A 22,725-nucleotide genomic window follows, 5' to 3' on the forward strand; every position below is an offset into this window, starting at 1 on the left:
GATTATTTATTTTTCACATAAACCTTTCACAATAAAGATCCTGTTGAGACTTTTCAAAATAAACTGAATCACGTGAAAGAGTATGCAGAGTATTTTCGGATGAGAAGCAAAAAAAAGAGCCGCCAGGTGCTAAAAAGTAAACCTTAGACTCAAACGTTAGAACAGGCTTTTCCTCGCAGCACGCTGTGTAATAAATACAAAGAAAACGGCGTTACAACTTATGTCTAAAAATGTATAGTTTCATGCATCGGTTAAAACACTCGACTCCAGGTACACGACGCCCAGCTGGAAACACTCCAAGCAAGTCGAGCTGCCCGAGATTCACAGAATTTACAAAAAAAAAAAGTTTAATTTTTGTGATTTATATCGTTATCGGACGAAAGATGTCTTATATCGGGATATGAGATTTTGGTCATATCGCACAGCCCTACTCAAAATATTGAAAATAAGTGATATCAAGACAAAGAAGTAACGTGTTCACATTGATATTGACATGTGTGACATCTATGAAACACCGGCGAATGATTTTTTTTTTCCATGTAAATTTAATGTAAAGATTAAAACGAGTACTTTAACTGGGATTTCCAAAATGAAACGGTTGATATGGGAGTGGTGACTGTTTTTGGTAGATTTGCCCCATTTAACGCTTATCCTCAGTGATCCACTGTGAATTTATTAATTGCAGATGTTACATAACTCTTCATACTGTAACCGAGTAAAAAATAAAACAGGAAATGCTGCCCCTGCCTGGTGAAACTGTGTCATTTCACTGTAAGTGAATCACTACTTAACTTACTGTCCCCCAAGTACCTGCTTTACCTGGGCTGCACACTGCAAGCAACAAGGTATAATCTCTGTAATGGAATAATGGTTGCATAAATGACAATATGTTTAAAATAGTTCCCACCATAAACAAGGTAACAGTCTCCACGCTACTCTGCATGCCACTGTCATGGCAAGCTACAGTCTTTCCACACTCATTTTAACTGCAATTTCAGCTCCTGCTCTGATGGTAGTCTTTGGGTTTCAGTGGATCTCCTGTGAGCCACATGTGTCAAGTCTTAATAAGTTAACTGTATATTTTATCAGGACCCCATCTGTCCTGACTCCATCACAATCAGGTTGTGCCTATAGGAAATCAGAAGACTACTGAAGTCCAAACAGAGCTTTCAAAAATACCTCAAATTACTCACTATGGAAAATAGCACATAAAAATATGCATGCATAACTAATGTTAGTACACCATTTAAATGTTGCAATAGGACCCAATTTTAGTTACTTTATATACATACATAATATGTTAAATATACTACACTACAAAACTACAGATCACAAACTAATCGAGCATTTGCATCAAATTATACTTAAACAAAATTGACTCATTGAGGCCCATCTGGTAACCTAGGGGACTCAAACGGCCTATTGTGAGTGCTTTAAAAGGTTGTGGCTCAGGTAGGAACTCTTTCCCCCAAACAAACAAACAAAAACAAATCCGCATAGGTTTAGTGGCTGAGGTTTACCAACTCAAGGCTTGTATTGCCAAAACCTGGAAAAATGACAGCATCCATGTATGGAAATCAATAATCAGACAACCTATTGTTTTTTTTATTAATTTATTTTTAATTGTTTCAGCGTTAATATTCCAGTGTTTTAGGACTTCACTAGCTGTAAAAAGGATCCATGTAATAATCAATAAAGGGAAAAAACAATGGAGAGAGCTTTAACCGGTATAGTGGAGTTTCAGTGTACTGTATACTTATGGTGAGTGATACTTGTGCATCATGACGTACAACAACTGCTTTTGACTTAAACTTACCCAGTCATATGTAGTCAAAAGTATGACACATTTTTGTGATCTTGAATAACAATAACAATCAGATTCACATCGTTTGACATACAAATGCAACTTTACACCCATAAGCACCGACTCGCTCACACACAAGCACACAGTAATGGAGGGGCTGGTGGAGTGCTTCATCACAGGTGTGCATCTGGAGTTTTGAGGCTGTCTAAGTGCTGCTGTGCAGGCTCTAGTCATACTCCAAGGAAAGCCACAGCTGTGTCCCTCTCCTCCACCAGTTCAGCTGCAGTGGCATCCATCTTTGATTTGGAAAAATCATTGATTGCCAGACTGTCCACGATTTTCCAGGTCTTGTTCTGAAAAAAAGAAGTACCTTGAGTTTTGTTCTTTGATCTATAATGTTTCTAGAAATCCCCAAAGTTTAATTTAATGCAAACTTTAATTTAAAAAGAAACAAACAAAACAAAATCAAAACAACAAAAACCATATTCAATATGAAATTCACATCCAAAAAAAAGACAATGGAGGGTAATGCTAGTCTTAAGCTGCACTGAAAAGATAATGCTAGCTGCTAGAAGAATGGAGACAAAGTGAGATCGAGGCTTACCTGGATCTGGACAGGGAATGAGTAGATTAGATCTTCAGGGACTCCATAGGAGTTGCCAGTTGAGTAAACACCCATAGAGGTAAACTCACCCTTAAAAAGGAAAAAACCTCATTAAAAGTGAATTTGAAATAAAATGCAGCCTTTCCAAATACTTTGCATCACTGACAATAGAACCATATGTAACCTGTCAGAAATCTGAAGGCGTTTTCACACCCGCAGTATTTAGTCCATTTAAATAAAACTCTGGTTTGTTTTACCCCTTTGGTGAGGTTCATGTGTGCTGGTTAAAACACAGTAATGGCACTCAGGTGTGGACCAAAACAACGGCACCACAACCTTTTGGAGGAAGTGGTCTTGATACGGTTCCAAGTGAACTCCAGAGCGGTTCGTTTATGGTGTGAACCTGAGCTGACCACGACAAAAACAAACAACGACTAGTTGTTTGTCCAAGTTTGAGCTTTTTTTAAAAACAAACAAACAAACCCCACACACACCCATTCAGCTATCTTAGTGAGGACCCTCATTGACATAATGCTTTCCCTAGCCCCTTACCCTAACCATTAAAAATGAATGCCTAATCCTAACCCTTACCCTTACCCTAAACCTAACCATAACCTAATTGTAACCCTGACACTAAAACCACATTTTGAGCCTCAAAAATTCCTTTAAATATGTGAGGACCGGGTTGTGTGTTCTCACAAGTGACTGCTGGTTCTCACAAGTATAATAGAATGCAGATTTTGGTCGAACGAACGACAGACAGACAGGTACTACAGATGTGCAAAGGTCTGTGCAGACTAGTAACCATCTGTGAAATGAATGCAAAGTCTGTGTCCAGAACACAGGACATTCTTTCTGCATTTACTTGCCGCAGACACATCTGGCCAGTGACCAGACTGAATACCCGGTGGTTTGTAGTGATGCATTTTGGTTTCCTTGGAGTTCTCTTGTATCTTTTTCTAGTGTTTTGATTTGTTTTCACACAGAGAAAAATCCAAGTTTATAAACTCAATCGTTCTGCTACGATGAAGGAAGTATAAATAAATGAAAAATAATCTAATTTGCTACAGTGAATCTTGAGTATAGGATCTTGTTAGATTTAGGAACCTACAGTTTGTGAAATTAGTTGCAAATTAATTTGAATGGTGCAAATGGGGCATCATCCTAACATGTCAAAATAATGGTGGTCACCAGTGCTACCCCTCAGTGTTCTAGCAGATGCACCTATGGTGTAAACTTGAAAATCCTCGGTGAGGACCTTTGACCTTGAGTTTTAAACTCATCTGAGATTTTTAGTAGATGCATCTATGGTATCAATATGAAAAGCCTACATCACCCCATTCCAGTTATCGCATTCACAAACTTGAATGTCCATGCCACTGTCTGTCCAATGACAATACCCCAGCAGGCTTTTACAGCTGAGGGGTAAAAAGTGCAAAATGGACCTTTAAACGTCAGAATAATTACTTCTTATCAGAACAGTGCAACATGCGAAAATTCCCAAATGACCCATATAACAAACAGATGTAGGATTTACCTCATGGGTGCCTGACCAGATGTCTCTCATGTGGTCACAGATGGCCTTGGCTGCAGACATGGCACTAGAAAGTTTCCTGGCCTTGATGACTGCAGCACCTCTCTGTTGCACAGTCTGCAAAGTAAGAACATGGGCCATTAAATGAAAATGCAAGAGTGTTATTGAGCTCTGTGACTAGGTTTGATTTTGAGAATCAGTTCTCTTTATCAACTGGACTCATGTAAATGCTGCCCCTGCCTACTACTACTACTATGCTTACTGTCCCCCAAATATCTGCTTTACATGTGCTGCACACTGCAAGCAACAAGGTATAATCTTGTTCTCCCTTTGTTCATAAGTGGCAGATTGACACAAGGACCGGTACACTGTCTGTAGCGATGCAGAGATTGTTGTAATGAAGAGAGCTGATCATGACAGTGAAGCTGTCAGGTAAGGACAGGAACATAGGGTATTGCTACAAAATGTGTGAAGAATAAGATTAGAGACAAGCACCTTCTAGGTAAGGTGTTTCAGGCATACCTACCTGAAAGAACCCAGGATAGACCCAACAAATATGACTTTTGGAGGTTTTGGAAACACACCCTGAGGATTTTTGACCATTCTGCAAATCTTTGAGGTTTTTGGTTCACAAAAAGAAAAAAAAAAAAAAAAAAAAAAAGAAATCATGTTTTTGAATGTCTCCCAGAAAATATTTTGCTTGAAGGAAAATTACATGTTTGCTAGCAGAAAAGGGGCCTCATACAAGTGCTTATAGTTTGTCTTTAGAGCAAGCTCAAGGCTGACTTCTCTGTAGCCATTATCACTTAAATTTAGTCAGTGGTGCTCAAGGCTCCAAAATAAATGTGGCATTTGAAAAACTGAACTCCAAACCTATAACCACATAAAATTAGACCGTTTGCTTATACAGATGAATAATTTTGCAGTTCAAATGGACTTGGAAAACAGGTGAGTATATCAGCTCAGCCTAAAAAAGGGACTGCATGTCTTACTCACATCTGCCCGCATGAACAGCGACCAGAAAACTGACCATTGTGCAAATGTAAAAAAAAAAAAAGAGCATTGTTAAACCACAAATGTAACCACTAATGTTCAGAACCATTAATCTTATTAGGAGCGTCAGGATGAAGAAAAGACAGAAGAACAATAAAGTAAAATATGAGGATCATATTATAGGCCTTTTCTCAAGCACAGCCAAAAGCATCCGAGTGCGAGTACACTCCAGCTATAAAATATCATGCTTTCATCCAGAAATCATCAACTCACAGTAATGAAATCGCCTTTAAGCCAATCATCATCCTTGATTGCATCAAAGCAGGTCAGCTCACTGCCGGACATGTTGACCTTGCAGTGGTGAACATCTGGGTATTGTGTGGAGGAGTGGTTCCCCCAGATGATCACATTCTTCACCTGAGTGGCTGGAATACCACAGCGCATTGCCACCTACAGGATACAAAGAAAAGTCAGGTTTGCAGTCAGCCAAGATTAACAATGTGGCTGCCAAACGTCTGAGACCGCCATCAGAAAGTGAAAGAAGTGAGAGGACCGTACCTGAGAGCGAGCCCGGTTGTGGTCCAGACGGGTGAGGCAGGAAAAGTTCTCTTTGGGGATAGAGGGAGCAGACTTGGCTGCAACCAGACAGTTGGTGTTGGCAGGGTTTCCCACAACCAGCACCTGAACACACATAAACCAATTTAAAAACATATGCCATGCAGATTTTATGTCTTATTACTATCATGAGTAAATCGAGCAAACTTGTATTATGCAACACCGAGAAGGGAAAAATGTTTTGGCATCAGGAAATGCTTCATTAAGATTTTGCCATTTTTCCCAGAAGCACAAAATGTTTAGGAAACATTTCTATCTATTTGGCAGAGGCTGAGAAGTTTCTTTCAAATTTGCTCACTTGACAGGAAGGGAGTGTTTTACATCAGAAAATATGCTTCTAATTACCTTCACAGTCTTCTTGGCATACTTATCCAGGGCAGCTCCCTGGCTCTTAAAGATGGCCACATTCGCTTTAAGGAGGTCCTTTCTCTCCATACCCTCCTTTCTGGGCATTGAGCCCACCAAGATGGCTGCATCCAGGTCCTTGAAGGCTACCTCCTCTTTGTCAGTGGGTATGATCTCTGTAGAAGGAGAAAATTAATTGACAATAGGTTTTTAATACTTTACTCTTTGGCAATTTGTCAACTTTGAACCTTGAGAGGGATTATTAAGTTCATAGTGGAATTTGTTCCTGAAGTGAAGCAGTCAAATCAAATGTGACAATTGGAAAAAAATGAATTCATTTTAAATTAATGGCACATCAGATCTTTACTGCAATATGGGAACATTGTGTCAGCTCCTGATAAAAGTTGCATGAGTAAAAGTTGCTCACACACACACTCCCTAAAACTGTTATAACAAAAGAACATGAGGTCCGCAGGAAGTCCTTCCTGTTTGTGTTGTGCATCTGACATTTACCGTGTTGACTCTTTTTTTTAAATTGTTTGAGACAAAGCATCACTCTAAAGTGCAGTCATAAGATTTAGAAAAATGGTGACCAGTTTGATGAGAACTGCATTTATCTTTGTCTTGATGTGCATGAGGTGTTGTCTTTGCATCGTGGCTGGCTAATACAGGGGCCTCTTTCAGCCCCCGTGCAAACAAAAGCAAAGGACAGCACCATTGCAAAGTAAAAATTCCAGGTCACAATGGAGATGGCACATAGTGGCGCCTCATGACTGAGTCCATGACAGCAGGAACGAAACACACAAACAAACAAAAAACTGGGTCAATACAAGAAAACGAGCCCATTTGTGCAAACAAAATCTTTAAAGCATTCAAGAAAAACCATCCACCTCCAACAAAAAGGGTGTAGGGTCCTCTTATTAGCTAACATCTGCTCATGGATCATATTTTGGGATATGTAGGTATAGAAGGAAAGGTGGATTAAAACATTTACAAGGTGATCCCTCTGCCAAAAAAAATAAAAATAAAAAATACACACACATGAAGAAATGGTATCTGTATAAATGGAAATAAAAACAAAAAACACCATTGTTTGCCTCCAGCAAGGCATTCTTTTTCATGAACGATGGGAAAATTGAGCGCGAGTTGGAACAACAGATCTCATTTGTCATATGGTCGTTTAAGAATTTATTTAAGTGTATTGAAGTATCACAGGCAGTTCTATTATTAACAATAGAAAAGGCTGAAAGCAAAGAAAAGAAAAAACAAAAAAGATAATTTAGCTACTTCTGCTCTCAAATATCCAGTTTGTCAAAAAAGAAAAAAAAATGTCTATACAAAAAGGTATTGCTCAATTATTAAAGGACTACCTTTCAGAAGTGGAAGGGCACAGTCCTGCAGCTCCATGACTACACCTTCCAGGACCGGCAGCATGGGGGTGATGTCCAACAGGAGCAAAATGATTGGCTGCCAGAAGAAAAAGGAAATAACTGAATTTAACTGCAATTGCATAATAACCCCTGTATACAATTACATGTCAGTGGGAGACTTAGTTCTCTGCGACAGCATGGGAAGGCCTAAGCCATGTACCAATTGGATCAAGTGCTCTTGGCACAAGATCCGCTTCATTGACTTCAAGGACAGTCCAGGTTGATCTGAGCGGTCATGAATAAGCTAGTGTAACCTGATCAATTTCCAAAGGAACAACATACAGTATGTGCAATGTCATCCCAGATATGACCTGGAAAATTTGTGACATTCCCAGCTGTCAGTTTTATGGGTGCGCCTGGTGACAGGCAGAAGGAACTGAGTGTTTAACAAGCACAGGGCAAAACCCTTCTTTACCTGGTCTTGGCCAAACACATCTCCTTTGGCAATGCTGAACAACAGGGAATAGGCAATCTGCCCAGCAGCACCGGTCACCAGAACTCTAATAGGCTCAGCCTGCAAGACACAAGGTGAAGAAATCTGCTGTTAGCAATCACAGCATTGAATTCTCTCATAAGACACGCATGAAAGTTTAACTGGAGCTGCACGTGGGCTGGGTGTCCATTCTTGTCTAAAAGATTTAGTAAAGCAGGGGGTGAGTTCAAAAATAGACCTGTGCCTGCAGACACGACTTAGGGTTGCATAACAAATGAGTATATACTTGGGGGATCAGGTTCATCGCCATCTTTGATATTTATTCGATAGCATCAATTTAAAATAACCAAAATAAGAAAAGTGTCACGTGACTTTGACACGAAATTTCATTTTTAAATAAAGTCAACTTTTGAGTCCTCTGGTTGGCTGCGTCATGCCGTGAGCTAGAAACAACGCATACCTTACTTTGTGAATTTCCTGCATTAGCAGGGTGAATATCAACAGTTTCATCTCCAGTGCAGAAAAAAAAAGTTAACCAACATATTTACTGTATCTACTCACCATACTGCCAAGACAAGCAAGACGTCCCTCACGCTTCTCTGTTTCTCCCACTTGTCGCTCAAGCCAGAGGTCACTCGTATTTAAGCTCTTTTGATTACGACACTTACAATCGCCAAACGGCAGCTTGAGGATCCATGTAGTTGTAGTTTTCATCGTTTGTGTCATCTTTTAGGTATTTTTCAAATGCCACATAAATAAGTCAGCTTCAACAAGAAAGGTATTAGCAAGCAAATAAACAATCCTACAGACTGCAGTACTGTTACCGATGCTATAAAAAAGGCTTCTCCGTGATATCGATATTTACTGTGCTAGCTGGTTAGCATAGCCTTGGAAGATTCGCTTACCGTTGCTTAGCGACCTTGCTAGTAGCGTGAGTGCAGTTTGTCATTAGCTTAGCAAACAGATGCACAGACAAACAGATGGTGCAGTTAATTTGGCAGAGCAGTGAGATGATCAGGTGAGACTATCTTTATATATCGGGGTATAGTACAGTTCGTAAGTCTAGGTTAATGCTAGTAGCTATCTATCTGTAGTGAACAGTCAGTATGAAAGTTTTGTAGTAGCTATTAAGTTTAAGAAAACGCTGAAGTCAATCGGGTGGAGAAAGAACAGACACTGCTGCAGCCCTCGTCAATGAGATAATTGAGGTGAGTTGTTAATAACCTGCTTCTTTCGATATCCCCGTTTCCTTCATGGCGGCGGTGTTTTGGACCATTCTACAATTGCAGGATATTTTATGTTTCTCACATGAATTTGAAAACAATTCATGCACAAAATACTAGAACATTTATTTTGTTGTGTAAAATTAAACCTGCACTGGGACAAAATGTAAACCTAGTAGTTGAAAAAGTGGTTCCAAAATATTCCTCCTCCTCCACCCCGCATGTCAACTAACAGTTAAAATACTTAAAATACGTTATAAATCTTTTGTTGTTATTGTTTTTCTGTGTTTGTTGACATATTTCTCCTATAATACAGCAATAACTCAGAACAATAATTATCCTCTGCAAATTTTGTCCCACCGTATATGCACAACCCTGATACTGAAACCTATTCAGTCTGGAAAGGGAAAAGACAGAACCGTCCCGAAAAAAGACGAAATGACACGATTGAGTTGTGTGTTAACAATATGGGTAAACTAAAAGTCAGACCTCTTTGATACATTTAGCATTTTTCCCTTGTAGTATTTTCTGACTAGACTGAGTCAATGCAACCTTGTTACCCGTGTAACCAAAATAAAATTAATTAATTTAGGTTCCCTTCCTTTTATATAACTACATTTATCCTTGACTGTCACAGTGCATTAAGTTCCAGAGCTCACATCTGTCAATTACCTGTTTTGCGCCACTATGTTAAATACATATAAAGCAAAGCATACAAACACGTGTTAACAAAGTAATATTTTATTGAGAAAAACATTTCTGTTTACCTGAACATTTTTTTCTAATCTACAAATGCAAACTCATATATCCATTCTGCATACAAGGGTTTAATCTGTTGGCTTTGTAATGAATAGTATTTTTAAGATTTCAAAATAAATGCTGAAATTCCTAATAAGGGTTGACTACTGAAAGGTTGGGTAAGATAGATTTTAAGTTGCTTAAGTTAACATAAATTAAGTCTTAATTTAATGAGTATTTAGTATGAGGGTGACTATCTTTAATCTAATGGTCAAAGATTTATTGAATAATACTTTTAAAATCAACGTTTCCAGACTGAAGTATTGGCAGCAGGGTTGTGCCAAGCATAGCATACAGTAACTAAAATATCTTATAAAAAGTGTATTTTTGATTTTGAAGTTGGACAGATACATTTTTTAACAATTTATTTGGTTTTCTTTTTTTAATATATAACAGAAATCTATAAAATGAAAGGTTGCATTTTTTAAGCATAAATTGTTCTTCAGTTGTAGTTGTGCTAACACAATCTTAATGGTTCTTTATGTAAATTCTTTTTGTAGTTTTTTGCCTTTAAAGTAATCGTCTGGACCAATCATAGCCAAGGTATGACAGAGTGAAGTATTTTTTAAAGGAAAGTTTTTAAATGTGTCTTTATTTGCCCATTATATTTAAATTGTGCTTGAATATAAGTTGTGATCTGTTTTAAACGAGTCCTCTCCTGTTGTGAGTCTCCTCACCTGTACTTCCTCAGGAAGGGAAGTGTTTCTTTCTGCTATCTTGTTTTAAGTGGATCGGTTAGTTGAGCGTGGGCATCAATATTTTATGGCTTCATTACAGGCTCATTACATGACTTGAACAAAAAGCAAATGAGATACTGTTACACCTGAATGGTATCAGACTTACTCCAGACTAAACTGAATAAAAAATTACATTCACAGCCCCTGTTTTTAGACACTTTGCTAGTAAATGCATCATATCAAAAAATGATATACATATTTAAACTGTTCAGTTCAATTCAGTTTTATTTTTCTCTAATCACTTTTTGACACAATATCAGGTTGGACCTCTTTTACCTTCAGAATTGCCTTAATTCTTGATTTTCTCTATTGGCTGCACATCCATGATGTCATGCTCCCATTCCACACCAATCCAAAAGTGGTGTTTTGGCTTAGATCCAGTCCAAACACCAATGTGTTTTATGGACTAAATCTCAAGATTTGATGGCTGTGGAGAACATTTGAGTTAAGTGAACTCACTGTTATGTTCAGGAAACCAGTGTATTCAGAAGTTGGGTACAATGCTCAGGTAGGCTGTGGTGTTTGCGCAGTGTCCAAGGGCCTTAAGTGTGCAAAGAAAATATTCCCATTATCCCATAACACCATTAAAGCACCACCAGCAGCCTGAACTGGTGATATGAGGTGGTTTGTATTTTATTTTCAGCAAGTTCTGATCACACTGTCCAAATGTTGAAACAGAAATTAAGACTCATCAAACCATGCAGTGTTTTACAAACCCTATATTATCCAATTTTGTGATTCTGTAGGAATAAATCACCTTTCTACCGCATTCTGATGCGTGGTCTGAACTTCAGGAGATCAGCCATTGTCTATCTCTAAACGGATTGGGTTGTTGCCTTGTTATTAGCGGATTAGATATTTGGGCAAATGAGAAGTTGAACATGTGTATCTAATAAAGTGAGTGTATATTATTCTGATTGAGGTATTGATAGTTTGAGCACATTTGTTTTGGTTCGTTTTTTGATATTTGGGATTATATTGGTTATTTGTAGATAGGAGTAGGCATATTTAGACGGGTGAGGGATGACAAAGTGGCTTACTGATGTCAAAAGCTTTAGGACATCACAGTTTTCCCCCCTTTTTTAAATTGAAATTGAAGCAATTCAAGTTAAGTTATCATCTGTCTGTATAATGGCAGTGTGACCACTACGCTTGCTGATGTATTATTAAACTAGTACTGTAGTCTGTGCTGTTGTGAATTGTGAGAAAAGGTAAAGCAACAAAAGATAGACTTTCAGGTCAGGACTTCATCCTAAACCAAGACCAGAAAAAACAGTAGGTTTCAAATGATTTCTCCAGACTTAAACTCCATCGAGCTGGTTTGGGAACTGGACAGAAGGTTTTAAGTAAGTAAACTACAACTGCAACAAATCACTGGAACAAACACATCAGGAGTTTTATCCACATTAGAGACAGACTGCAATGAGTAGACGTGTTTGGCTGATGAATGAATGGATAAATTTGTCCAGCACCAATCAATAACATCTCAAATACGTGGACATATTCTTTATCCATACTTCTGTGGCAAAATTGTTTTTATCATCTTATAGGAATTGGAAGTGAAAAGCGATCTTATACTCCTCATACCAATTTACTGTCTTAAAGATACATTTTTGTAATTATTATTCCATTGCAATAATGTTTGATTGCACACAGCTGCAGACTAAAGTTTGCAAAGCTGAAATCTTGCTTGACAGCGGTCTAGCGACTGATGGACAAGGGTCAAAATAATTAATCAAATTACATTCACATATTTTCCTCAGTCCAAAAGTGTCTGTAAAGCCTAAGGCACAAGATTAACCCAAACCACCACCAATTCTCTATCCAAAGCCTAAATCTGCCCCATCTGCTAGTGACAGAGGCCTACACCAATGCTTCTCTTCTCAAAAGGCTCTGCATTTGATAGCCTGATTCATAGCTGTTTGAAGCAGCTGCTGCAACCTGGCAGTGCTCCTCTGAGGTCCAGGAAGATTTTTACCCCTCTGCGTGATAGGTACTTGTGTCTTTGAATGATATCGGAAAGGGACAAACAGGTTTTCACAGCTTACCTTTGTGTAGGGCTGCTGTTTAAACACAATGTCTGTATAAGTGAGATATTGTATGGTCTACTTATTTACATATAGTTTTTTTTCTTCACTTGCCTCCCATTTTATAACATGAAGGAGTGAGATTTCTGGGGGGGTATATATATGCCACTGTACCTGAGATGGAGGCAGGATGCACTGTGGGGAAAAGGGGGGGTGGGGGTGGGGTGGGGGGGGTGAATGGAAGCAGTGTAATGCTCTGAAATCTTTGACCGCTGCATTCATGTGTGCTTTAAGTTAAACCACGAACCCAAAGATGGCAGCTTTTCATGGCAACCATATTCCTGTTTGTTAACTGTATAAGCTTTATAAATAAAAGCAAAGCTAATAATGCAAATTTGTTGTGAATTAATAAGTTAATACAAGTATTTTACCTCTCAGTGGATTGATTGATGGATTTCCCCCTCTTACAGATGCCCATTAGAACTCAGAAACGGTTCATTTGATGTATGAAAAACATTAAATCTTGATGGATTCAGGTTGGACTCATTAAAAAGACACATATCATTTTCACAAAGTGAAAGTTTTTTGACTGAATATGGTTCATAGTTATAATTAAAAGCATAGTTAAAAGTTTTCGTCAAAATGTGGTATTTGCAGCTGACTTTTAAATCAAAACTCTGAGCATAACCTGCTTCAGTCTAGTCTGTGTCCAGCATAAGTTACCGTATCACTTCTGACCCAATGAAAACTTTGATTTTAAGCCCAATATATCCCGTTAAGCCATTAATATCATGCGTTCCACTCCATACCTCTGTGCGATCAGGTGTTTTTAATATTGTTTAATATTAGAGCTAATTAATTTTTATGTGAATTAGGTCAAAATCACACTGTTACTGAAATTTGTCAGCATTTCCTTGTTGTATTTCTTTTACCTGCTTGATTTAGAAGTAACTCCATATTTTGCTAACTCAGTGATAATGTTGTTTACAGGATATTCACCTGCCTTTCAGCTAACCTACAGCCTCAAACTTGTTGACCCACTGAAATCATCCAAAATCCCCCAAAAGTTTATAATGACATGCCACGTGACCGTGATGACTGCGCATATTCAGAGGAGTTTGTTGTTGCTGTCACTCCCGTGTTTATTACCATGGCAGTCTCCACAGTCAGGTTGACATGAGGGGATTAGCATACTTTTCTTTGTTAAAAGGAAATCGGAATGAAACCAAGAAAAGCAGCAGCACACATGATAATATCTGGTGCCAGTTTCTTTGCAGAGCAGCCTGATGGTGTGTGTGTGTGTGTGTGTGTGTGTGTGTGTGTGTGTGTGTGTGTGTGTGTGTGTGTGTGTGTGTGTGTGTGTGTGTGTGTGTGTGTGTGTGTGTGTGTGTGTGTGTGTGTGCCAGGTGAAACCGGGGCAACGAAAGAAAAATAGAGGTGTTAAAGTTTCCCCATGCACAAATCTTAAACCACAAAAACACACTCACACATGTGCAGTGTGATCACTCTCAGTGATGTCTAGATTTTATGAACATATATGTCCACACATACAAAGTACATTTCAAAATCTGGATAAGTGCTTGTCAGCATTTCCTTTGTCCACTCGATCACCTCCTCTTTTTTGTTCCCTCACCTGTTCACCTCCCTCATCTCCACCCGCTCTGTCCTCTTCTACTTTATCTCCCCTTATTCTGCTCCTCCACTTGTCCCCGCATAGTGCACCTGAGTGACCCTGTTACATGGGAGGCTGATAGCCAGCACACCCACCGGCCTCTATATCACCCTCTTATCTGCGCTGCTAGACCAAATAGCCCTCACAGTGAACCGCCAGACACCGTGAGATAGCAGGCTGCATTCACACGAGTGCACATGCACACATACGCAGCAGATAACTACATCACTGTCACTGTTATCTCCCATCATATTCAATTTCTGTATCCTCGTGCCATCACCTTGCTTACTTGTTGGCATATCTGTCTCCGCAGTGTCATGTCTCTGTCTTAGATTAATTGATGAAGCTTTAGATCAGATGCAGCAGATGATGTTTGTTCCATTATTTATCTACACACTGTAATGCATGCAGGTGCTGTGTTGTTTGAACTTGTGTGGCCCCATCCTGTTGGGATATTATTTGCAGTAACCATAATATTTCACTAGATGTCAGTATATGGCTACAGTTTACCTGTAAGTCATAGATGACTCTTCACGCAGCACTTGGAAAAAGCTGCTGATGGATTTGTATTGAAGACTATCCAAAAGCACTTGTTGCTGCAGCAGGCTGGCAGCAGAATGGGAACAGCTGTCAGTTTTACTGGAATTTGACATGAAAAGGGATTCAGACTCCTTTTTTAATCTAGACCCACGCCGTAACACGGCACTGCTCAGTTGTCTTAAACATGAAAACCATTTTCGCAACAGTGCATTGTCTAAACCTATTCCAAAAAATATACAAGGAAAGTTTAGTAAAGTTAGCAGCCACATGTGCTTCAAGCAAGAAGGTGTGGATTAAAAAAAGAATCGTGGGATCAGTTTGCAGAACATACACATACAAATTATACACAATTATATACACAAATTATACAAGACACATTCAATGCATCATTTAAACCCATATGATGAAATACAATTTAAAATATGAAGTAAAACAAGTAAGGACAATTAAGAAAAAAAGTTAAAATGGCAATTATTTAATGATATACTGGTGTTGTTAGCACTGTATAAAAAGAGCATACGTTTGTGAAAAGGGGTACATGTAAATGGTGTTAGTGAGGTAGATTACCTAATGTAGAATGTATTACCTAATGTCTAAGCAAGGATTGTGGGACATAAAATATTAAAGGTCTGGTAACATTGCACATAAAGGCAAACAGAGAGAGACAAATGGTTAAAAAGAAGCTGGGTAAAGGTCATGTATGAATGCTCGAATTCTACACCCAGATTTGTTCTCAACTTTTTTTTTTAAAATTGTGTAGTTTTTACTAAAAGTTCAACCTAACATTCCACATACGATTTATGCTTTAGCTTTAAAAGTAAAAAAAAAAACAGTCTTTTGTTTTGTGATAAATAAAATAGAGTGAATCAGATCTTCTGAATTGCTGATAATTAACGTTCTTCCCCTGACCCCACTGATTTTAATCTTTTATTTACAATAAAAAATTATCCTAATTGAATTTTAATTAAATGGTCGTAAATATAATAGTACCAGCAAATTTTTTAATTCCCCTACATAAAAATCATTTATGTTAATTTCATATTTCCCTCCCATTATCTGCACCTGACCTGCTGTAGGTCCGGGCCTATATATTTTCAAATAAAAGCTAAATCGGTGTGTAAAAACATTTGATTTATGTGAAATTAATACAAAACAAATATTTAGAAACACCCCCCCCCCCCCCCCCCCCCCCCCCAACTTTAAAGATTTTGTGCACTTGCAAAACTAATATGAAATGTAGAGGAAATGTCACCATACTAAACTACATGTTTGGTATAAGTAAACATGTATGTTCAGGTTTGGGTTACTTTATTTGTTCCCTTTAGATTTGGTCTGCAGTCATCCATCCTCACATATGCGCTCCCAAAAACAAAAAACAAAAATGATCATAATTCTGAGCATCATCTAACCCAGCGGTCCCCAACCTTTTTTGCGCCACGGACCGGTTTATGCCCGACAATATTTTCACGGACTGGCCTTTAAGGTGTCGTGGATAAATACAACAAAATAAAACTAGTACCGGTACCGAAAAAAAGAAGATTTACGTGAAAAGACCCAGGAAAACCGAGTTAACGATAAAAACGATAACAAAATAACGCTGAAAACCGATAAAAACCCTGAAAATCATACATTTCACACCTGAGCCTCAACTCTCGCGGCCCGGTACCAAACGACTCACGGACCGGTACCGGTCCGAGGCCCGGGGTTGGGGACCGCTGATCTAACCCACAAAGTAACAGCTATAATTTTCTAACTTGTGTGTTTCAGGTGTTGTTCTGAGGTTCTTAAATCTTGCCCTGACAAATGTCAGTTCTTGCATAATTTAGACTAAAACTTAAAAAAAACTGAGCTATGGCTAAACATTTTCTAACTAAACTGAAATGGGCAAAACAGCTTTAAGTGGAAACTTACAGAAAGGTCTGACTTGAAAACAAAACTAATCAAAAATACAAGACTGTCATAACTTTGCTTACCTATGTACTGATATTTCTTGAGCTGGTTGCTTTCACTGTCTGTGATTGAAACCTGAGAAGCACTCTGATTATGTTGGCTTGCTGTGAAAATGATGATGATGATGATATAAAAAAACAACAACTAAGCCCTCAATCAATAAGAACACAGACCTCTGCAAACACACTAACGTAACTTTTTGGCACTGATGCAGAACTATTCAATTAAATCTCATAATGTACACACACCGAGCCATCCTCAGAGGTGTGTTTCTTCCTGTGAGCAAGCCTCACCCACACTCTGCCAATCTCCCTTCCTCTTTCTCCCAGAGGTGTTTGCATAGGGAAATGGTCCGTGAAATGGGTTTGATGGAATCAAACTCTATATTAAGACAAATACATATTTCACAGCAATTGATGGACTGATTGATGGGGCTCCGTCTTCATTTCCTCAGAGAAGATCTTTATCAGAAACAGTAATATGAAGGATCATGGCTCGGCTTGTTTCGGAGGGGAGAGTTGTTCACTTGTCGTGTTATGACTTTGAATGATTCTTGCTAGAAGTGTCTGTAGGTGTATTTATGTGCTTCCAGAGCACCTTTTCTCTTTACCATGCCCACAAGGGGGCACTAAACTGCCACATGTTGTGCATTGGGTCCTCACTGAAAACTTATTCCCTGTTCTCTCTGCTGTTGACGGCAACCAACGCATGGAAAACTCACTGAAGGATGACCAGAAATGCTGCAGCAACAATATCCTGGACCCACAGCCAGTTGACGTGGTGGCAAGCTCGCACAGGAGAGGACAGAGTGGAATGTGGTTCACATTTGTTTTTATCAATGCAACTGTTGTTTTAGCATAACAAGTCTGGCTCACAAACCCCCCTCTGACCCACCCCAGCAAGCCCACTCGCACCACCTTTCATTAACTTCAAAATCCAAATCCATCCAACTGGACCAGCGATGGCAACTTGCTGCCGATGCTGGCGGTCACACCCCTCTGCACAGCCATAATGGGCCGTGGCACAATTGGGGGCCACGTAACCGACAGCATTCCAGGTCCTTCCAAGAGGCCAGTTGCCTGCAGGTTACCAGCAACACCGCCTGTCCCTGTTTGTCTGCTCTTTCTAAAAGGAAAGAATGTTTTCCCCCACAACATGGCTGTGTGGGGATTAAGGCCCATTCTGAGTGGCCCCGGGTCGTGCAGCAGATGTTAGCCAGGATAGCACTCGTTGCCGTGCCGACAGTGAGCCGGCGGGATCGTCCCACCCAGACGACGTTAAGCCTATGGGCATGCATGGGAGAGAAGGGGGTGAAGGGAAGGTTCTGTCACACATTATAGAGAATGGCGTTGGGAAACTTGTTTCCACAGTCACATGATTCATCTGCACTGTTTCACATACAGTGTAGAAAAATATTGGCACTCCTCAAAGAGCTTTTGATCTTCCCCTCAAGGAAAATCACAAGTAAAGCGAAAAAAATAATGTTTATTCTGTTAAATAATTATTTTAAATAGGATTGTATTTACTCAGTCTGGTTTTAAGTTGATTGGACAGCTAATGACTAATTTCACTTTCCACCAATCACAGTTGTGACTTCACCTGTAAAGCAAACTGGCTGAAGCAAATCTATTAGGTTTTTATATGCCACAGGAAGTCCATGACATTGGATGACTTCAAATGAAGAAAGGTAAAATTACTGGTAGTGACACAAAGTGGAGGCGAAGTAGTAGTAGTAGTAGTAGTAGTAGTATAATTATTTTACCAATCATGGCTATGTGTATAGCCTTTCCTTAGCCTGGAACGCATAAAGCTGAAAAGTTGTGGATGGCAAGGTTTGTGTTTTGGATGCTTTTGAGTGACATGGAACATCTAGACAATAATTTAGCTGCTTAGTAAGTGGGTATTATATTATAGGTGTCTACCAGGAGCATGATGGCAAATACTTAAATTGTACTTATGCAAATAATAATGGCCCTGTAGTTAAAAGTCCAACTTGTTAAAGACTGTTAAAGGAGTTGAGACTTAAGGCTTTTGCTAGTGTTCTTTTTAACTTACCCACATAATGATGAGCAATTACTAAATGTACAGATGGCATTATATGTAATGGAAACATGAAGTTTTTTGGGGGGGTTTAAAACAGGATGAAAAAATGGTTGACAGTCAGCTGTAGCTATTCAACTAATTGTGGTAAACTTTGAATTGTAGGTGTGTCAAAGTTTGTATAGCTGTTTGATGTGAAAGATGAGCTGTTTTCTTTAAGTCAGACAGGGCTAACTGCAGGGTGAATGTGTTTAACACGGGGCCCTGTGCAGCCCCTGTGCTACTCTTAACTGTCAAGCTCAATGGAAACAGGATACAGGGTCTGACAAGACATGACTTGACCCAACGATCCTGCATGTACAACAGAAATGAGTGCTGTAAAATTTCCCTTTATATAAAAGCTCCCAGGCCTCAGGTAGAGGACCCGAGCTTGAAGTATAACTGAACCTGTAAGACTGCATGTGTGTGTCAAAGGGAAGTAAAGATAGGTCATGAGTCTAAAAGAACACAACACTGAAATGTGTGTGCGTGCGCACGCGTGTGTGTGCATGTGTGTCATGGGGTGCAGGCCATGCCATTCAGTCCCATAATGACTGTACTCTTGGAGGAGTGTTGGGCAGGACAGTGCTGTTTTTACGCACGGCTGGATGCTTGGGCTCTCAGACAGATGGAGAATAGCCAAATGTGTGTGTGTACGTGTGTATGTGTGTGCATACTTGTGTGTGCACTGTTGTCTTATTTTGTACTCTGATTTTAAACCTCCTCACCAGTTTCACTGACCTCTTTACTGCAGGCAGCAAATTATCAGACTCTGTGCTGATGGAAAGCTGAAAATGCGTCAGAAAACCGTAGAAATACAAAGGCCAAACTTTACCTGGGGTTTTTTGTTTATTATACAAACCCTTTGTAACCAAGGTAATGGCTTTTATGCGTATGCATAAATGCATGCAGTTTTTGGAGATTTTAACATTTCGTCTAGCAGATAATGGTGAACAGGTATAGAAAGAAATTAAGAAACTGGTTTCCACTTAGGGCTGCTCGATTATGGTCTAAATAATCCTTACTGATTAGATTCATTAGATTGAATAGATTCATATCAAAAACATTATACTGCTTGACAGGGGATGGGCACTTTCACCAGAGATGCTTGCCTGGAAAAGAACCAAAGATAGCACCCCACCCCTAACTGCTTGGAAGTGACTGCAGATAGCTGGCAGACCTTTAGCGTTACCTGCTGAAGTTTTCACTTTGTCTCATTTCTGTTTCTTGTTCTTGACTTTTTGACAGCTATAGTCTGCTTTGGCTTTGCATGTTTCTTATGTTTGTACAGTAGCAGCTAATGTTGAAGTTCCACAACACTTAGTAGTTTGTAGTATTCTTCTATTGTTTTTGTTTTTCTGTTGACACCAGTGCATTAGATTCTATTGGGCACCTTTAAAGTCAAGGCAAACTGTACTATATATAGTCTAAGAAAAAAGCTAGGTAGCATGGTAAATTAAAAAGTAACCTAGTTACTGTTTACATATTCAGAAATATTTGGTTAAAAAGTTTTAGTTTTTATGAAATTGTTAAGTTTGATTAACCACTCAATATTCCTGTTACCTAAACAACAGCAAGAAATCCACTGATGAGGACCTATACTTTTACTACTGCTGTTTCATATTTATATTAGTACTGTGTTGATTTGTTGGCCTTCGTGACTTCGGTCCCCATCATACCATTATGCCAAGATTTTATAGTTAAACTTCACAGGCAATTTGTTTTCCTTTACCAAATACTTTATCAAATTTAAGATTTTAACACCATCTTTGACTAAATTCCTTCAGAATCTATGAATTGGACAAGCTGAATAAAGTTTGATTATTACAGCTGCTGTTATAGAATTGGTTTTAATCTGTAGATTATGTTCATTGCAGTCTCCACATAGACCCTGCAGTGATGCTCATGACAGACAACTGCCAGCTAAAGAGAAGAAGAGTTGGGAGTCGATGCGAGAAAGGATTTTATTTCCTCTTCTAAGTTGATGGCAGCGGTGGGAGAACAGAGATAGGACACCAGTGTCCATCTCTGAGGTCACAGCAAAGAGAACAAACCTCTTGCTCTGAGTGTCATCGACGTCCGACCGCTCTGCGCCATGTCAACCTGTCAGAAAGACAGATGGACAGAGGGAGGCACTGCCTGCTGAGAGGTGTCCAAGGTGTCATGGCCTCGTCTGGGAGGTGACAGACAGCGTGTGTGTGAGTGTGTGACGGCGAAATAAGACCGCTGAGAAGTCTAGGGGACGTTCATTGTGACCTTTCGTTTTGCCTCGGTCTATCTCTCTCAGTGCATCTGACAACAACCTTAAAAGGCCCTGGTCTTCCTGAGACCTTGACAGGTGTGTATGTGTGTACCTGAGTGCGCATATGTGGTTAAGTACACAACAGGGAAGTTTCAGCTAAGGTCAATGTTTTCTGGATGTGCGCACAGACTCAAAAACAAAGCTAACGCCTTTCTTGTTCTTGAAACTTTGCAAAGGTGCATTATACATCGACCATTCAAATCAAAAACTAGTTTCTCTGTATTGAAATTGGTTTGTGCTTACTGGTATTAAGGTGCTTACACCTGCGTGTGAGAAGAAAAAATAGTTAAGTGGCCAATCGCTTTTAATGAGTGGATATACACTTGTTAACGCATATATCTAGTCAGCCAATTAGATGACGACGAGTCTGTGCATTTAGGCACATGGACGCGGTCTTTTAAAGTTTAAAGTGAGCATGAGAATGAAGAAGACGGGTGACTTTGAGTGGTTTTTGGTGCCAGATGGAAAATGTTATGATGTCGGGGATCATTTCTTGGCACTCTTTAATCTTCACAGCATACCTGAGTATTATTGCTGACCATGTCCATCCCTTTATGACCACAGGGTACCCAACTTTTTTGTTCGTTTTTTAACATGATAATAAGTTAACTAGTCCCCAAAAGCCTCCACAGCCACCCAATCTCTGTAACAACAGAGCACCTTTGGGACATGGAAGACAGGGAGGACTGACATCATAGATGTGCAGCCAACAGATCTGCAGCAGCTGGTGATATTATCATGTCAATATGGAGCAAAATAATTTCTACAGTAGAGTAGCTGTGGCAATCACTGTGAAGTGCACATTGTACTGGTTACCAGCATTGCTGTCAGCTTTATGTTAATACTTAAGCACTTAATATTTAAGCAAGAATGATCTTCTGTGTCCTCATTATGAGAGGGATTTGCATCTATGTGCAGGAGTGTACTTTTTATTATTAACTGATAATTTTGGGCAATTAATTTCCTTCATAAATGAATGAAAAAGTAAGACACTTTCATGTTTGAGCCGTATGTTTTGTGTTTTTATGAATGTGTCTGTGCACATTTAGTGTATGTTTGTGTGTTTGCTGTTTATGGTCAGAAGGTGAGGGGCAAACAACGGGGCACCAGACAGCTTTAAAAGAAGAAAATCCAACAACATAAACAAAACCACGGTCAGTGTGACACGCGTCACCTTCGCTGTGACAGGGGACAGACACCAGAGAGGCTCCTAGTCCCCGAGAATCTCTTTGAAGTCGGGCAATTGTGCCGCTGGTTTGGAAGTATTGCCTTTCCTGGCCTTAGGTGTTGCTTTAGGGCAGAACACTCAGCTTTTAGTGAAACACTTGCCTGGATTAGAACTATTAGCTGAACAGGAATGAAAGACGACCACCATCAAGTTTTTTTTAATCCTGTCTAAATGTAGAAATTTTTGCTTGTTCAAACATTTTATTGGCTTCAAGGTGGAAGTCTCACTCTCTTTTGCTGGGAGACCACATTTTCTGCCCAATCAGTTGCACATTTTCCATCAACCATCTCTTTCTCTCTGTCTCTCATCACCACTCTTAGTCATTACTGGTACTTGTTTGTGTTTCTGCTCCAGGCGTTGGGTAAATACCTCTGCTGGAAAAAAGGTTTTCCCCTCATTCCCACCCTCCTC

General features: G+C 39.4%; 2 protein-coding genes across 5 annotated transcripts in view; one reads left to right on the forward strand and one right to left on the reverse strand.

The window, feature by feature from the left end:
- Positions 1-1,596: 1,596 nt before the first annotated feature.
- Positions 1,597-8,484, reverse strand: mdh1ab (malate dehydrogenase 1Ab, NAD (soluble)). Its single transcript, XM_084948425.1, has 9 exons — positions 8,320-8,484; positions 7,741-7,839; positions 7,266-7,362; positions 5,896-6,071; positions 5,494-5,616; positions 5,209-5,385; positions 3,946-4,059; positions 2,409-2,498; positions 1,597-2,157 (listed from the first exon to the last, which is right to left on the reverse strand). Exons 1-9 carry the CDS (start codon positions 8,482-8,484, stop codon positions 2,035-2,037), a joined length of 1,164 nt encoding a protein of 387 aa, XP_084804551.1. The 3' UTR covers positions 1,597-2,034.
- Positions 8,485-8,855: 371 nt separating this feature from the next.
- The window catches only part of wdpcp (WD repeat containing planar cell polarity effector), an 89,626-nt gene continuing 75,756 nt past the window's right edge, over positions 8,856-22,725 (forward strand). For all 4 annotated transcript variants that reach the window (XM_084948415.1, XM_084948417.1, XM_084948414.1 and 1 more), the window contains exon 1: positions 8,856-8,966. The gene's annotated coding sequence lies outside the window, so the exon portion shown is untranslated. The remainder of the gene's footprint in view (positions 8,967-22,725) is intronic.

The sequence above is a fragment of the Perissodus microlepis genome, chromosome 13 (genome assembly GCF_051167445.1).
Source record: "Perissodus microlepis isolate ML-2025 ecotype Zambia chromosome 13, ASM5116744v1, whole genome shotgun sequence".
NCBI lineage: Eukaryota > Metazoa > Chordata > Actinopteri > Cichliformes > Cichlidae > Perissodus > Perissodus microlepis.

What these genes read in the sequence shown, in the direction of transcription:
- mdh1ab (XM_084948425.1), bottom strand. Translation starts at nt 8,484, where the DNA reads ATGACACAAACGATGAAAACTACAACTACATGGATCCTCAAGCTGCCG. An exon ending in TTGCTTGTCTTGGCAGTATG is followed by an intron (nt 7,840 to 8,319) that starts GTGAGTAGATAC and finishes TGTGTCTTGCAG; the next exon opens with GCTGAGCCTATTAGAGTTCT. An exon ending in ATGTGTTTGGCCAAGACCAG is followed by an intron (nt 7,363 to 7,740) that starts GTAAAGAAGGGT and finishes TTCTTCTGGCAG; the next exon opens with CCAATCATTTTGCTCCTGTT.